The 17,772-nt window shown below is 40.1% G+C and overlaps 2 protein-coding genes across 4 annotated transcripts in view; one reads left to right on the top strand and one right to left on the bottom strand.

The window, feature by feature from the left end:
• The window catches only part of GTF2E2 (general transcription factor IIE subunit 2), a 47,149-nt gene extending 41,144 nt beyond the window's left edge, over positions 1 to 6,005 (top strand). The window contains exons 7-8 of the mRNA XM_026712810.2: positions 2,302 to 2,417; positions 4,680 to 6,005. Of these exons, the coding sequence (XP_026568595.1) occupies positions 2,302 to 2,417; positions 4,680 to 4,796 (233 nt within the window). The 3' untranslated portion in view covers positions 4,797 to 6,005. The remainder of the gene's footprint in view (positions 1 to 2,301; positions 2,418 to 4,679) is intronic.
• A 2,850-nt stretch (positions 6,006 to 8,855) lies between these two features.
• The window catches only part of RBPMS (RNA binding protein, mRNA processing factor), a 113,065-nt gene continuing 104,148 nt past the window's right edge, over positions 8,856 to 17,772 (bottom strand). For all 3 annotated transcript variants that reach the window (XM_026712694.2, XM_087926297.1, XM_026712695.2), the window contains one exon: positions 8,856 to 11,425. The gene's annotated coding sequence lies outside the window, so the exon portion shown is untranslated. The remainder of the gene's footprint in view (positions 11,426 to 17,772) is intronic.

Here is a 17,772-nt window from a genome sequence, read left to right as displayed (position 1 = left end):
GGATTTGCTTTTATAATCAAGACACAATATAATATTTCCAATAGATTGCTTTTGGTCCTAAGCAGTTTTGAAGGGTGAAGTAGCAGAATTTTCACAACTTGAAAAATATCCAAGAGCTGGCACTCAGTGTATTGAGCAGAGCTCTGCAAAACCAATATAAAAGAAAGAATGTTATGGATTATTGTTTTGGTTTGCACCAGGCTGCCCAAATTATTAATTCAGTACACCAAAACAAATCTTTACATAGGTAGAAATACTTGAAAGGAATTCCTGAATTTATACTTTGTGTTTTATTTATGGCTTGTGAACAAGGCCCATTGATAGACTCTGTGACTTAATTAGTATGGAATGAAGGGAAATGAAATTGTACCAGCCACAGCCTTGATAAAGGCATTCCAGGAAAGCACTTGAAAAGATATATGGAGGCAGGTTGCCTGCAGTTTATCTGAGTTTTGCTTCTCTTGTCCTCTTTATTTTCTGTGATCAAGAGGCAAAATGTTTGGCTTGAGGAATTTGGGAGTTATTTCAAAGTCACTTTGTATTATAATACAATTTTAAAAACTTGAATATAGTACAATGAATCTTTTATACTTTGGATCCAAAACAAATGACATAGAGAACATGTGGCTGCTGACGGCCCACTTTTTTCCAGTTTGGTGAGGTCCTTGTATTCAGGGTTCTCTGGTTTTTCTGCATAATGTTGCCATTGGGGATCAGAAAGCATCAAAGATAATGCTATATTTTCTTTTGATGTTAAGGAGAAACAGTGGGATAAGATATTAATGGCAGTAGTTGCCTAGCATATTAAAATTGTTGGGTACAATGACTGCTTAATATCAAATATACTGAGCTAATACTCACAAATATATCAAAGGATGCGTTGATAGCAAGAAGTAAAAAAACAACAATCCTAAGTATTATGAAATAAATTCCCAAACCCATGTTGCTATTATTAGGTCCTCATAAAAGAATGATTGGATGAAAATACAATCCACCAAAATAAATAAATAAATAAATCAAAACCAGTGTATCAATCATAGAATGTTTATCAACTGAGAAACAGCAGATACTTTTACAGGTAGTTCTTGACTTATTTGTTTAGTGATAGTTTGAAATTATGATGGTGCTGAATGAAGGGACACATGATCCCCTCTCAAAGTTCTGAATATTGCAGCACTCTGCAGTCACATGACAAAAATGTGGGGCGCTTGTCAGTGCACCTGACTTTCCTAGCACGGGAGTCCCTCATGTTTTCTCCATTGCAGGTTGGGAGGCCTCAGCCAGCTAGACACACCAGTATATGGGCCTTTCCCCCTTTCCACCACTCTCCTGGAAGGCTGGCCCTTTACCCCACCCCACTCCCAGAAGGCTTTGGTCTTCTCTCCATCCCACCACATAGGTCTGCTTACCTTCCCTTTCTGTGTTACTGCTGACAAGTGTGGCTGAACAATGTCAGGCACAATTATTGTAGAAAACTAGGCAATGCGATTTTTTCCAAAAGATGAAAAGGCTTCAGAACATTGTAACAGATGGCATTTTGCTCTTTCTGGCCTTCAGAAATATTGTAAGAACAGGTACTCACGTTAACCGCAATGGAGAGAGCTGGGATTGCAGTTGTTGAGGTGATTGTCACACAATCCAGATTGTGGACTCAATTGTGATCTTACATTGTGAGCTCAACTGTGGTCCTAAGTTGAGAATTATCTGCATATCCTTCATTGACTGGAATAGTGTGATTAGGCTGAGAGACTCCATTTGCCAAAATGCCAATGAGTTCATTAGGAAATGAATTCAATCCATTAGTTAAAACCCGTTGGGTTAAAAAAACAAAATAAGATACACAGTAAGCTAAGTCCTCATTCGAACAAGAATGCACTAAAACTCGGTCCAGAATAACAAACATCTATAGGTTTTACCAACCACTATGAAGTATTTGTGTCACAGTGAATAAAAAAGGGCAAAGTAAATACCAATTCCCACTCTCAAGAGTTCCATCAGTCTCTTGGGACCTGACTCTCCTCCCAGTCTGGGAGCAGAGGCAGATCATTTTGTAATTATCTAATTTTAGCTCTTCTATCTTAGAATTCTTGTATGCTAATACCCTGGTGTATTTATAATACCTTAGCCCCTTTTGACGTATTTATAGTGTCTTATCCCCTTTTTCTTATTCCGTACAATTCATAGTAAAGGTTATGCTTGTTACTATTTTATATAGCATTGCAGTCAATGTGGGATGCCAGTTGAGCATTATAATTATGAAAGGAGTAAGGAAAGTAATTGGTATTCATTTTGGGATTTTAGAATTTCAAAAACTTTGGAGGAGTGTTCCTGTGGATTCTATGGATGAAGAGAAGATAGAAGACTACCTGAAACGCCAGGGTATTTCTTCCATGCAAGATGTAGGCCCAAAGAAAATAGTAAGCAACTTTCTATTAGTCTTTTCTTTCTTCAGAATTAATATACTTAATTTATAGGAAATGAAGATATTTTAAGAATGCAAGAGAGAAGGATGAATGAATTGCCTAAGAGAATGAGATTACAAGGCAATGGACAGATCCATTTTCTTAACATGAAATGAAGCATTTCTGTCATTTGGATCTTATTAGAGACTTCACTGGTACCCATTGCAGTCCTTTAGATAGCAATCCACTGCCACTGCAGAGAAATGACCTAGTTCCTTCCTGCCGACTGATACTTGCTTTGGACTGCATAGATTCCTAAGACAAAGATCAGCCAATGTAGACTCATATGTGTAGTGCCACCAAGAGAGGAGAGAATGTTCCATGCATAGAAATTCAAAAATATCCTGAAATATGATTTCACTTAGAGATCTGTCTTTCTCCCACTGTCCAGGACAAAGAAAATTCTCCAAAATTCATAAGGAGCAGAATTACAAATCCTTTCAAATACTACCATATGATTTTTTTTTAGCAAGTGCTTAATAAACTGTACAATCTGGCCTTTGTATATATTTGAAACCACATGCAAGCGCCTTGGCTTCTTGGAAAAATAAGAGGTGCAAGAACAAACTTGAATCACAAAGCCATTTTTAAAATATCACTAATATGGGAGAAATGGGGACATTAGCTTAACTGTCCTCCCCCCCCCCACACCCCCAAATTAATGTATACGTTCTAAGCCTTGAACTGAGAGCAACTGAGTTTGCACATTTGTTCAGATAATACCTGGTCTGGCCTTCAGTCTTCAAGAATAAAAATATACTAACTTTTGAGATTGGAATGGAATGCACTTGTAAGTTCTATATAGCTGTAGTTTATCCCTGTTCCACAATAAAGACAAAGAATTGGCTTCTCCTTTTCAAAAAAAGAAACAAAAACTCTGATGCTTAGAAAGTAAGCTGAGTGTTTGGCAATACAAGAGTTGTAAATTATTAACTAGAAAGAGTGGTCAGGGGAATGCTGTTCACTCTTCTTCTGTTTCTGGTGCCTTTGCTCAGTACTACCAATCATTTTTTTTTGCAAGAATCCCCAACTGTGATGTGTGCTCTCAGTTTAAACATTTTGGCCCTTTCAACTGTAGGGCTTGTGTACATCTTAGAAAGCGGAGCCCCAATGGGAGGTTAGTGTATGCAGTTTTGTGTGGAATTGGATTTGTTTAACAAAAGCATTGCAGTTCTGAAAGACACGCATACTTGTTTACTTATTTGCGTACTTCATTTCTAAATCAAAATCTTTTGGGGATTGGACAGAAAGAAGTAGATGTCTTAAACTTTCTAATTTAAGATACTCATTTTGTCCCTTAATCCCCTAATGGAAAATTTCAGTCTTGGGATGAGGTGGGATTGCTCAGGACCTCCCCAGAGCATTTTTTAAAAACTCATGCCTTCATGAGTAATAGCCAAAATATTTTGCCACCCTGCTTCAAAAAAGGTTTCAAAAAAGGTTTGGATCTGCAAAACTGATGTTGGGTATTTTCCAATTTCTGGATCAAACACCTGTGTATTACTGGATGGCTTACCTGTACAATTTATGTTCTGCTTATTTAAAAATGGGTTATGTACAATCCTCCAAAGGCTCAAATATATTTCATTGTTTATTTCTGATATTTCTATGCTGTCTACCCCAAGTAGAGCAATTGCGACAGCAGGAACCAAAAATTAAAAAAAACAACAGGAAAAAGACTGAAATGATTACACATGCCTTTACATTTAGATTTTATTTGGCTTTGTGTCAAAATTTAATATCTTGTTTTTTAGTAATAATAGCAGGAAGGTCAGATGATTATTATGCAGCCTTTCTATTAACCAGCTGGATTTTTCAGATCACTTACAATGTATCAGTTTCATTATCCAACTTAAAGAATGCAACAGATAATACATTTTGAAATTTAAAGTATGTTTATTTTTTCTTGCTGGCAGTTAGCCATAATCAAATTGTGATTTGATTTGAACAAAATTAACAAAAAACAACAACAACCTATTAACCATAATTGAAACAGTTCAAAGAGGCAGATTCCAAACTTAAGATTCCTTTCCAGTGCTCTTTCCATGAGCCGGTTTTCCCCTCTGTGGCAGATCATCATAGAAGTGGTGGGGAGCAAGATATTTCACAGATGGGGGACTACAGTTGAGAAGGGTGTATTATGGGATCCTTACCCGGGAAAATCCTTCGGGGAACAGGGCTCTCGTGAATGTGACTTATTTATTTATTTATTTTTAGGCTCCTATCCAAAAGAGGAAGAAGCCAGCATCTCAGAAGAAACGGAGATTCAAAACTCACAATGATCATTTGGCTGGTGTATTGAAGGATTATTCTGATGTAGTTCCTGGCAAATAAATTGGTCTTCTGAACTGAACTGTTATGTTGATGTGGATGCTTAGGACACAGATATCCTTTGTATATCTGATGTGGGTCTTTCCTCTTCCATTTCTGTAGCAGATGAAAAGCAACAACTTTTGGGATCAAGAATAAACTATTCATCATAACATTTACTTTACCGGTTAATATAAACTTGGATCAGAGCCATTCATTATCAGTAGACTTCTGATATTGGGGGTAAATATATTTAGCATGTAATGCTGAGCTTCATGTTCATCAGTTAAAATTTCTTTGAAGAATTCTTTGGCATTCTATGGCAATTTATTCAGTTGGAGTAACCTAGATAAACCTTAAGATTTTTGATGTCAAGAAAACATGTTTCTAATAAATCATTCAAAAAAGTTGAAGATTTTTTTCACATGTTTTCCATGCTTTTTGACTGAAAAGCAGCTAAAGGCAACACTCAATTTAGATATAGACAGATAATATTTTAGGTAATAGTTTAAGATGAAGCTTTTATTTAGAAATGAAAACTCTTTTTTTATACTTACTTTTTTCCCCCACAAAGTGACATTTCTTATATTATCCTGAAGATTCCATTTGAATTTTCAAGACTATTTCAGTTGGTTGTTTCTGCTGGTACCAATTCCATCAGGGTGCCCATGCAGTATCTTTTAGATTGTGTTAACATTCCATTTATGTCACAAATCCTTGAGCCGAAATATACCTCCAAATAAATAATGAAACTGTTACAAGAAAACAGGATTTACAATGGTCTTCCCAGTTCCTAGATATTATTGAAAATCTGGGGAGATCCCAAAGTACAATGCAGGCCAAGAAGTCTCAGAATACTTCTGAGTTGGAAGAGTTCTGTTAATGAAGAGTGAGAATAAATTCCAAAAGCAAAGCTTAGAACTACTCAGCTGGTTACAGAAAATGTCTCCCAAAGGAGGTATTACAAAGTACTGCCTGAAAGAGTATCCAAACTTCTGCTCCGAGTATCTTCTTACCTTGAATCTATAAATAACTGCACGTAAATTGTTAAGTATGCATTGAAATTTGTAGAACACTATTGTGTGGTTTTGTATTATGTAGAAATTTTGCCATTTTTCTGTTTGCTTAAGGATTTATTGAAGTGTACAATTTGACCAAGGGTGCCTAATTTTTGCACACAAGTGTATTTGTATTGTTTGTGATTTACTTTAGAATTAAAAAAAAAAGAGACAAGTCTGCTTCTTCGTGTGTAGTGATAGAGTGACCTTTCATTATATGACTGCTGGCTGTGATGAAGGAAAGAAAAAGGTATGAGTTGGGGGAAGCGAAGGTAAGAATATATCTCTTCCCAATTATTGGAATGTATAATTCATTTAATATGGGTAATTGATTTAATATGAACAAATTGTGCATTTACACCTTGTTCTGCAGAAATGAAAGATAATGAAACAAAAAATGGCTGCTCTAGAAATAGTTTTAGTAATTGATAATGATGTAATTAATCAGGCAGTAAGCGAGGTCTGGCCATGAGCTTATCAAATGTGGAGAGGAAATTTAAGTATGGATTTTCTTTTGGCTTTAAAGATTAAACTGAGCAAGGAAACCAGAAGAATGTGGGTTGAGTATAGATAGCCTCACTGAAAAAAGCCTGGCTTCACAAAATGAGAACATAATTTTTAAATTGGATTAGACTAGTGGTAAAAAATATAGATCTGTTCGGTGTTATTGAACAAATTAGGGTAATTTAATTCTAATATTTATACTTTTATGAAGTAAGACATGAAAAGGAAAAACTACTGTAGCAAGATTTTGTATGTTTGCTCGAGAGCACTGGTATAAAGCTATTTGTAATGCATGAGATATATAGAATTTATCATAGTCCTTCCAAGCTTCTAGAGAATAGAGAAAAGCAAATAAAATTTGAGAAAATATGTAAAAAATGCCTATTTGGCTCTTCCTGTCACTTTCTCTAGCACAAAGAACTTGGTGATAGGACACGAGAGAGTGCCAGGCTTTCAGGACTGATGAAAGTAGCAGTGATCACAAAGTCATAATGGTGATGGTGTTGTTTCCATCTTGAGACTCAGGAGTTGGGTAGTTGCAAACGTGTTGGCATGAATCTTTTACAATCCTACTGCTCAGCGACCAGCAGAGGCATATGCTCGGCTTGGTTAAAATAAATGTATTTCACCATCAGGTCCTTTAGAATTCCTTTTCCTATTACAGAGTCAGGTAGAAAACGATTAAATCTTGGTTTCGGAATTAAGAAATTGGAAACTCCTGTTATTATTACTACAATACTTCAGTCATTTTGCTTTAAATATGGGGGACATATGTAAAAGAGTGTTATTCCAGCAGCTGAACCTCAGTTTCTTCACTTGTCCCAGACTTCTATAAATTGTACTGAACTGAAAATGGTCTGTGAGTCTTATAAACCTTATAAGCCTTATAAACTCTAACCCGCAAATGTTACACGAGCATTTGCAAACAAGAAAGAAGCAAATAATCTGCATGGAGATTTGAATAGGAGCTCAGGATGAATCAATTATATTTATGCTTACTGATATACTATACATAGACAAGTAGTCCTTGCCTCATAATCACAATTGAGCGCAAAATTTCTGTTGCTAAGTGAGACAGTTAAGTGGTTTTGCCTCATGTTACAACCTTCCCTGCCACAGTTGTTAAGTGAATCACTGCAGCTGTTAAGTTAGTAACATAGTTAAGTGGATCTGGCTTTCCTAATGACTTCACTTATCAGAATGTTGGGAAAGTGATCACATAATCCCAGAACACTGCAATTGTCATAATTCTGAGCCAGTCCAAATTTTGATCATGTAACTATGGGGATGCTGCAAAGGTCAAATGGCTTTTAAGTGCCATTATAACTTTGAACGGTCAATAAACAAAAGGTTGTGTGTTGAGAGCTATCTGTGTACATACATGTTTTTTCATTTGTAGGTGCCTGCCTGGTAGTGATTAATTGATTAAAATAGTCCTTGTCTTGAAAGGCAGGATTCGAGGATCCATGTCATGCCTCCTTATCTCTTCCGTCTTCCATAATGAATGCAGGGCCAGTCTGTTGGGAGAACAGGTTCTAGCTCAGTTCAATAGCAAAGCTACAACGTGATCTTTCTAAGAATGCATCTGTAATGATCTCACACCATGAAGGATGCCATGTGTACTGTGTTCATTCTCATTTGTTATCAGTTGTAAAAAAATTATTCCTGTATTGTGGATTTTCTTTAGTGTATATGCATGCTGCCTTTAATATTTTATATAAGATCTGTATAAGTTTGTGGCTCTTGCTCTTACCTTGTTGAGTGCAGATCAGTGACTCATTACAAGTGGCTAGCTTGAGAACTAATAGAGTGGATTCTCTCCAGTTGTATGTCTATGGGGATTCTCAGTCATTCAAGTCATGGTTGTCCCAAAGGTACTTTTTCAAAAGGCAACTGGACTTTCTTTGTTTTCCTTCCAACACGGGAGGTTAGACCACCTCCAAGGTCCCTTCCAACTGTGTTATTCTCTTCTATTCCTTGAAGAAGTTTCACTTCTCATTCAGGAAGCTTCTTCAAATCCTCTCCAGTTGATTAGGGGACAGGTTTCTACCCAATTTTTTTGCCAGGGTCAACAGGATGGGGTATTTAGCATTGGGAAGGTGCTCTAAGGGAGAAGCCCTTTTTACATTGAAGATAGGACTCTGAAGTGGTTTTTCTTAGCCTCTCCTATTTGAACTTCTCTCAATCTCCTAACAGAGATGGTTGGGTTTTTTAATTTTTTTTTCTTATGATTTTCATGTTTTCTGTGATTTTAAGGACAAGTTCTGAGATAGTGATTTGTGGAGACTACCTGTCATAAGTCTCAGAATCTGAGGTAATCTTTAGGAGGTATCTGTGCCAACACTGACTTGTAGCTAGTATTGAGCCATGTTCAGATTTTTCCAATTAACTATGGAAGAGGGAAGTATAAATGAAAACTGAGCTGGGGCAAGGTATTAAAACTAAGTTTTAACATTGATTGTCACATATTCTGATTTCTTCAAATGGATACAAGTAAATAACAGACGTAGCATAGACCATATTTTCATTTTATTCATTGCTTTTATTTTTAGAAAATTATAATAGAAAAGTATCTTTTAACAACTTTTTTCTTTAAAAAAAAATCATAGACAAATTGGAAGCATTGTATAATTCAGTTACTGCCAGTAAAAAGGCTGTAGAGAAAAATCAAGTGTTTTGTGAAACAATCCAGCACAAATATTTTTAGGGTTGTTTAACCACCTACAGTTATATTTTAAATTTTCTCAATTTATCCATATTGTTTGCTTAGTAATGGGCATTTTACAGTTCCAGCTTGGGACACTTATGATGTGTTCAGAGTACAACTCTCAGGACTTGTAGCTCCAGAGGAGAACAAGCCAAGCAACCCTCTTGCAATTTTGCATTCTTAAAAGTCTTTTACATTTTGACATATAATTTATATTTCTTACAAACCAATGTATCTTATTTCAGGATAAGTGATAATAATCCTGGCAGAGAAGCTGCTTCATAAAAGTTTGACCCTATTAACCCTATTGGCTTCCCTACTAAGCAAGCCAGCAGAGCCAGACTTGTCACTATTGTAAAATCTGTGGGCTAGCAGCTGAAGGGAGAACAGGGAGGGATTTCTGGCACTGGCAGCCTTCAGCAATTGAGGGAAGAATAATTTTACGCGAATGATTGATATAGGAACTCTTCTGCCCTAGGTAGCTGCATTCCTAGCTGTCCAAAGAACTGCAGGTCCAATCTTATGCACTTAGAAGCAAGCTGTATTCAATTCAATAGACCATATATATCCATGTAAAGTGGAAACAGGAAGCAGATTTTAAAAAACCCTCTGTAATTCAGGTCATTAGCTTCTAAGAGGTACAGCCTTTGGTTACAGGTGAATTTGTGAGTCACACCTGAGCTAAAGTTGATCTGTGGGATAGTTTTTTTTCTCTTCAATAGAAAGAAAACAACATCCCCCCCCCCCAAAAAAAAGCAATGTTCCAGAGTCCCATTGTAGTACTAAAGTCCATCCAGACTGACTAATGTCATATGGATACAGCCGTTATCTGGCCCCTAAAGATAAAACCCTTCAAGAAAGTGGAAAGTTTGAAGTAGCTTTTCCTTGGCACGCTGTGCCTGAAATCATTCCCAGTATGGCTCTGTTCCTTGAGAGGCAGCTTTATCTATTCTCTTTTTTCCCCCCAAAAGCACAGACATACAGTAGGTGAAGTTGAATAGCTATTTAAAAGTGGGCACTTGAAGATTTCTTCCTGGCAGGGAGTTTTGACCATGAGGGCAATGGGGCTGCTACTGCTGCCACTTCAAAATCCACTGTCTGGCATCAGTGCATAGATTTGGGACGGACTACTACTACTGAGATTATCTGGGAAAAATCAAGAATAGCTGGCAAGCCAAATGTCCCAACAATGGCCATTTCATTAGAATCAGATTCAGCAAAAACCTTTGGCATTTTTCATCAGCATGAAATGCTGGGATCAACAGCTGAAGTTCAGTTTTCTGGGTCAATGGTCCAGTCACCTCTTACCTTCCCCAAGAATATGATTAACAATAAATGACCAGAACCAATCTGCTTTATATCTGGAACAAAACCACAAAACTAAACTACCTTCCAAAGATACACACAGTGTATAAGTTCTTACAAAAGTAGATGATATGGATGTAAGAAACATGATTTGGAGTACATAACTTCCTGGGCAGCTTGGTCATCCAGGATGGATTCTCACAAATACCAGGGTTTTTTTCCTTTTTCCTTTTCTAAATAATAACACAACTGCATGAGATATATTTGTCTGAAGAAAAGTATACTATGAATAGACACAGTTGTAGAAATGTCCATAATTATGACTGCACATTTCCATTCATAATAGAAATTGCCTTTCTACTTTCTACAGTGTACTACTTCTTATTCCCACACAATTGCATATCCAAATATAGAGAAAAAAAAATACAGCAGGAACTAGCATCAGGCACTGCTAACATACAGCGCACCAACTGTTACAATCATGAAAAAGCTATTATATTGCTGATTGTCTTGCTCAATATAATTTGGCACAATTAGGCGAAACATGAAAATAACTACAACAGGAATACACTTCAAACATCATCTCAGGCTCCAAAACCTGATGACCAAAATGTGCATTTCAAACAATACACTTTTAAAAAAATCTGAACCAGATTTAAAAACATGCCTTGAACATGCATCTTAAAAGGGTGGTAGGGAAAGGAGATTATACATATTTAAAAATCAAACGTATACAGTAATCAGTTCTTCCACCCAAGGTACAGTCCTCTTACTTAAAATGCTTGGTATAAAAAATAGTTCTTCTCTTTGCTGCTCTGCTTGAAAATAATTTTTTTCAAACCAGAAATTCATTCATGCTTATAGAATTTAAACGCTTGAACTTTTATACATCGTAGAAGAGGAACATATTATTATTATGGTTCATCACATAGTCAACCAGATATTTAGGCTGGATTTGGCATTTTTATCATAACCATTATTATTCAATACTTTCTATTTTATTTTTAAGAAGATGTGTGATAGAGGCTGTGGCAAAGTCTTGAAGGAATCCACGCTTGTGTGAGGTTTTTTTAAAAAGCCTGTAAAAAAGAAAAGACATGCTTATGAGGAAACAACAACACAACTAAAGGTCCCCAAATGGCCAGAAAGCCGAGAATAGCCTTCCCAAACCTGGAGGCATTGTTAAAGTGAAATTCAGAGAATGACAATTACAATATAGTGGATGCCAAAATGGGAAGAGATAGTGAAGGCTAATACTAAAGAACTGGATATTGGATGGAGGTAAGCAGGTGGTTTATACTGGAGTACTTGCCATGAAAAAGAGCATTGGGCTTACCTGAAACGCATCTTCTAGTTGTACGGTAGGAGAATCCAAAGCGTGGGCTGTCTCCTGCTTCCTTGCTTAAAACGGAGTCAATCAAAGTTTCATCCAGCCCCCTTTCCACTGCGCATGCCCAGTTTTTGATGAAGGCTGATGATTGACTTGGAGAGTTCTTTGGTGCTCGTTCTTGACCATTCTGAGCTTGGGACTAACTATCTAAGGGTGGGATTTGGACTCTCCTCCCGTACAACTAGAAGATGCGTTTCAGGTAAGCCCAACGCTCTTTCTCAGTTGTACGGGTCGGGGAATCCAAAGCGTGGGACGTACCCAAGCTAATTGTCCTGAGGGTGGGCCAACTCCTTGTCCCAAGCCCCCATCTCCGTGTGGACTCTTTGTAGCACTCTTCTTCCAAAGGATGCTTCCGCTGATGCAAATGTATCCAGTTTATAATTTCTGATGAATGGAGATGGTGATGACCACGTTGCTGCCCTACAGATCTCTTCAGTTGAGGCCTGTGTGTTCCATGCTGCTGATGTGGCTGCACTCCTGTTTGAATGTGTTGTTATGTTACCTGGCAATTGCAATGATTGACTTTCATAAGCTTTTGTGATACATGTCTTGATCCATCTGCCTATGTAGACGGTGAAACCCTTTGTCCCAAGGAACTCAATCTGAATGAAATGAACAATGCTTCTGTTTTTCTAATGGACCTTGTTCTCTTAATATAAATGCGTATAGCTCTCCTAACATCCAAGGAGTGCCACTTCCTTTCTAGGCCATGGAGCGGTTCTGGGCAGAAGTCTGGTAGTACTAACTCTTGTGCTCTATGGAACATAGAATTGATTTTGGGATAAAGGTCGGGTCTAATCTTAATACTACCCTATTCGGGTGAACTATACAGAGGTCCTCCCTCACGGATAATGCTGCCAACTCTGAAATTCTTCTGGCTGATGTAATGGCTATTAGGAAGACCACCTTAAGTCCTACTGACCTCAGCGGTTCAAAGGGCTCAGTCATGAGCGCCCTTAGCACCCTTGTCAAGTCCCAAGTAGGGTACCTGTGTATCACTGGTGGCTTTAGATTGGTTGCTCCCTGATGAACGTATGGATTAGGGGGTGTCGTGAGAGGGACTCTGAGGTCCCGCAACCCAACACTGAAGCTATCACTGCTACCTGCCTCCTTAAGGTGTTAGGGGTTAAACCCTTCTTCAGGCCTTCCTGGAGAAAATCCAGCACTTGAGTAACTAACACTGTGGTTTGGATCTATTTGTTTCTTGGAAAACCAGGTTCCAAATGCTCTCCAAGTAGCATCATAAATTCTGTTGGTTGATGGTCTCCTGGATGCCTGGAGTGTCTGAGCACTCTAAACGCTTTAGCGTGGTCCTCTCAAGTGCCATGCGGTTAGTTGCAGCCATTGTGGCTCTGGGTGTCGTATGGCTCCCTGACTCAGTTCTACCTTGTCTGGGGGAATTCTCCATGGTCTGGATACCGACAGATCTACCAGATCCGTGTACCAAGACCTCCTGGGCCAGTGAGGTGCTTCCATTAAGACCTCCGCCCCCTCTTCTATCACTTTCTTGATTACCCTTGGTGTATCAAGGGGAATGGGGGAAATGCGTAGAGCAAACCCCTTGGCCATGCTTCTTGGAGCGTATTGGTGCTCCCTGTGTTGGGAATCTCGAGTTGAATTTTGGGAGTTGTGCATTTGCTGGCATCGCAAACAGGTCCGGGACTGCTCTCCCGAATCTGTGCAACAGTTCCTTGAACAGGTCTGGGTGTAGGCGCCACTCTGAGTGGTCGACCATTGTTCTGCTGAGCCTATCTGCCTGAACGTTTTCCACTCCCGATATCTACCCTGATCGATAGAAGGTGCGTCTCTGCCCAGCGGCCCAATCGCTCTGCTTCTTGCATGAGCACTAGGGAGTGAGTACCCCCCCTGCCTGTTGATATGAGCTTTGACAGTCATGTCGGTCAGGATCAACACATGCTGTCCCACTATCACTGACCTGAAGGCCCTTAGAACCAGATGAGATGCCCTGAGCTCCAACCAGTTGTTGTTGTTTTTGAGGTCTGACTGAGACCACTGACCTCTGTAATCTGGCTCCAACAGTGGGCTCCCCAGCTTATCAAACTTGACTATCACACTCTGTTGTGATAGTCGGGTGGGTTCCCCTTGTCACTGCGGGTGATCTCCATCCCCTTGTCACTGCGGGTGATCTCCACCACTGGAGTGACTGCTTCACTCAGGGAGTGGGGGGGACTCATACCTTGGTTCCTGTATTGCCCTTGCCTGCTCTCTGGTAAGGTAATAGGAACCACTGCAATGTCCTTGTGTGCAGCCTGGCCCGAGGTACTATCGAGATGCATGATATCATCTTCCCTAGTATTTGTGACAGCAAGTCCAGGGACACCCCCAGAGCTGTGCTCACTTGATTTATTTATGACCTTATGCTGTTCTGCCTTTCCTGTGATAGGTAAACCTCGCAGGAGTTGGTGTCTATTATAGCTCCTAAGTGTTGTAATCGCCTGGTCGATTCTAAGTGGCTCTTTTCGAAATTCACCGAAAAGCCATGGTCTTGTAGTGTCTGTATCATGGTTTCTAGATTGCTCTGTACTCTTAGAGTCGACATTGACTGTATTAATATATCATCTAAGTAGCATTGGACCCATTTGGGCTTTGTCCTGAGGAAGGCTGCTACTGCTGCCAGGACCTTGGTGAAAGTCCTTGGCGCTCAAGACAGGCCGAATGGTAGAGCCCTGTACTGGTAGTGTCTCCCTGTGCAACAAAACCGCAGGAACTTCTGATGCCTCCTGGTAATAGGTAAGTGTAGGTAAGCATCTGTGGGGTCTACTGATGTCAGGACATCCCCCTCCCTTATGCTCCCTAGTATAGCTTGCAGGGACTGCATCTTGAATCTCCTGTATCCTATGTGCCTGTTTAGTAATTTGAGATCCAAAATTGGTCTACACCCTCCCTCCCGATGCCTTTTCCGGTTTGCAGGGCTTCAGCGGCAGACAGGAATCCACGATCGTGCGCAGTTTCTGCCTGGGCTCGCCGCTGGAGTGTCCCGAGCCACTTGGCTTCGGGGCTAAGCCACCCCGTAGAGGTGTGCAAAGAGGGGGGAAGATCCCAGCAGGGTCGAGGGAAGCCGCATCTTTCCTCCCCAGCTGGCAAAACTCCCTTTCCCGAAGGCAGCAAGAGTGGCGGTCAGAAATGGCCGCCTCAAAGAAGCACTCAGCCGGAAAAGAAAGTGCAGGGGGAAGTTAAGAAGTGAAAGTTTTGGCTGACCGGGATAAGAAGCAACAACTGAGATACCCTGGAATTTAAATCTTTTAAAAGATACATCGCTCCCAAAGAAGATTCAGAAGTAGCAAATGAAAGTGAAAAGTGAAAGTTTCTTTTTTCTCACTCTCCTTCCTTATGTTGACAGCAGATGAATGAGAAATCGGAAAAATCCGCTTGGGCACCAACAGGTAATTCAACTGGATTAAATGCCAAGGGGACAATAAAGATTTCTGAACATTTAGAACTAGGCCTTCCAGGTTGCCAGGCTTCGGCGACAGCAGGGATTTGCATTTCTTTGCGATCCCTGCTGTGCTCGCCGTCTTGGTGCCTCTGATCCAGATGGATTTGGAGGATAAGGCTGCCCTGTAGAGGCAGCCGAAGATAGGGATGATCTGGGAAGGGGTTTGGAAGTGTCGCAGACCCCCTCCTCACCCAGCTTAACCTCCTTTTCTCAAGGCGGTGTAGCGGCGGTCAGCAATGGCTGCCACCAAGAAGCTGGCAGCTGGAAAAGATTGCGCTGGAGGAAGGAGGAGAAGGAAGATTTAAACCGTGAAAGTGTTGGCTGTACCGGGAAAATAACAGCTTCTAAAACCCTGGAGTGGAATTGTTTATTGCCTGAAAGATACATTGTATCCCTAAGAAGAGAGACAGCGGTGGAGAAAGCTGCTAAGGGAAACCTTTTTTTTTCTACTTACTCTCCCACCCCACAGAAGTATCAAATGCAGAACTGGAAAATGCATTGGGCACCGAAGATATTTTAACCTGAAAATTATCAGAGAAAGGACTTTGGACTTTGGACTTTGGACTTAACATCCTCAGAAATTGGAAAGCCTGAATTGGAGGTATGGATTTCTGAGCGTTTAAAGGGAAATTCTTGTTGTAAGTGGGGGGAGAGGAAAAAATTTTTTGGAGCAGAGCTTGAAAAAGGAGGAGACTACCTAGAATTTTAAAGAAAGATACACTTTAATGGGAACCTTTTGATCAATCAGTAACCCCATAAAGAGAAATTGAAGAGGATAAAAAAAAAGTATTGAAAGAAACAGTCATTTGGACTTTTTAGTGACTTTGGAATTCTTTTGGAATTACTCTTGATTAAAAATATTTGGGTGGTTGTTTTTGAAGAAATCTTTCTCTTCAGGATGGCATTGCTTTTGGATCAATTAAAAACTCAATACCAAAAATATAAGAAAGAGCAAGATGGAAAAGATTCTCGGGGCACTCTTTTTCAATTTTTAGAAATGGCGTTACGCACCTATGAAAAATTGACAACACAGCAGGACGACTGGAATAAAGAAGAAGAAGAAGCCATTTTGGATGAGCAATGGGTTCACTTTGGGGAGGAGGAGGAAGAGGAAAAGAAAAAGGGGATTTTAAGGGTAGAGAAAACAATCCAAAAAGAGAAAAATGAGATGAAAGCTGGATATAAGGTTAGAAAACAACAGAAAGTGAGTAAGCAGAAGAAGAAAAGGGGGGAGGAGAGACAAGGGGGGGAAAAAGGCAAGGAGAAAAATAAACAAATGAGAAAGGTTCCGGCTGTCACTTTGTATGCCGGAAGGCCCTGCCAGTCGAACTCCAGAAGGGGCGCCTTTCCTGGGACCGTTGTCCACCCCATCACTAAATCTTGACCTATCTGGATGTCTAGTAGGGGTCTGCGTGTACCGTCTCTGTGTGTATAGGAAAGGGCTGTTGCCGTGTATATGGAGAAGGTTGCCTACCTGCCTGACCAAGTTTCCTGGGTAAGACCTTCCTCTTGTCCTTGGTTTTAATCAGTAATGGCTCCATGGCCTCCCCGAAAAGTTTGTCCCCTTTAACTGGAGCTGATGCCAGTTTCCATTTATGTTTCAGATCTGCCTGCCAATGGTGGAACCAAACAAGTCGCCTTGCAGCTACTGAAACTGCAATGGCCTTAGTTGCGTACTTGACCCCATTAAGTGTGGCGTCTTCTATGAACTCTGTTACAGCAGTTATTTTGTTCAAATCCTGTTGCAATCGAAGATTGCCAGGTGGCATCCTTTCCTGCATCTGTTCAATCCATATCAGGACTGCTCTGCTGAAAAATGATGCCGTGGATGTTGCCTTTACCGCCCATGCTGTGGCCTGGTGAACTTTTTGTAGGGTCTGTTCTGTTTTCTTATCCTTCCCCTTTAGACCATCCTCAGCTTCGTTAGCCAACATTGTAGCAGACGTGGAAGCTGCTACTGGGCTATCTTGGGGACTGGGAATAAGTCCGCTAGTTCCGCGTTATAAAATTTCCTCTCATTCCCTCCCTGGCTTTGGGAAAATAACTTGTTTGTCCAACTGACCTTCTACCGCTTTCCTGAACAATTCAGGTGAAGGTATGGATTCACTTTCAACCTTGGTTCTGGCAAAAAAAAAGCTATCTTTGGGATCAGATGGTTCTAACTCAGACCGTTCTGTCCCTGTGATTCTCCCCAGGCCTGTTGCTATCTTAGCCTTCCCCAGCAGCATCTTAAAGAGCTGGTGACGAAATAGACCTGTGAACATTGGAATTTCTGGTTCTTCATCTGAGAAAGCTGACTCCCTACATTCTTCCTCTCTTGAAACAGAGGCCTCACTGTGAGTGTCTGATCTACTGGAACTTTCTCCCTGGAAGCCCCGTTCCTCCCTTACTTCTCCTGCTTGAGTAGAATGATGATGAGCATCCTGCCTCCTCTCCTTATGCATCAGGCTGGGTCTGTTACCCTGACTGTCCCTGAATTCTGCCATCATTTCTTTCATCATAGTCCTCATTTCCTCTTTAAAGGACTGTTCCCCGACTTCCGATGCTGTGGAGGAAGAACTAGACTCAGTTGAAAATCT

Source organism: Pseudonaja textilis, chromosome 2 (assembly GCF_049901715.1).
Source record: "Pseudonaja textilis isolate UNSWEBS1 chromosome 2, rPseTex1.2, whole genome shotgun sequence".
Taxonomy (NCBI): domain Eukaryota; kingdom Metazoa; phylum Chordata; class Lepidosauria; order Squamata; family Elapidae; genus Pseudonaja; species Pseudonaja textilis.
Note: the sequence above shows the minus strand (reverse complement) of the source record. Positions and strands in the feature narration are given on the sequence as shown.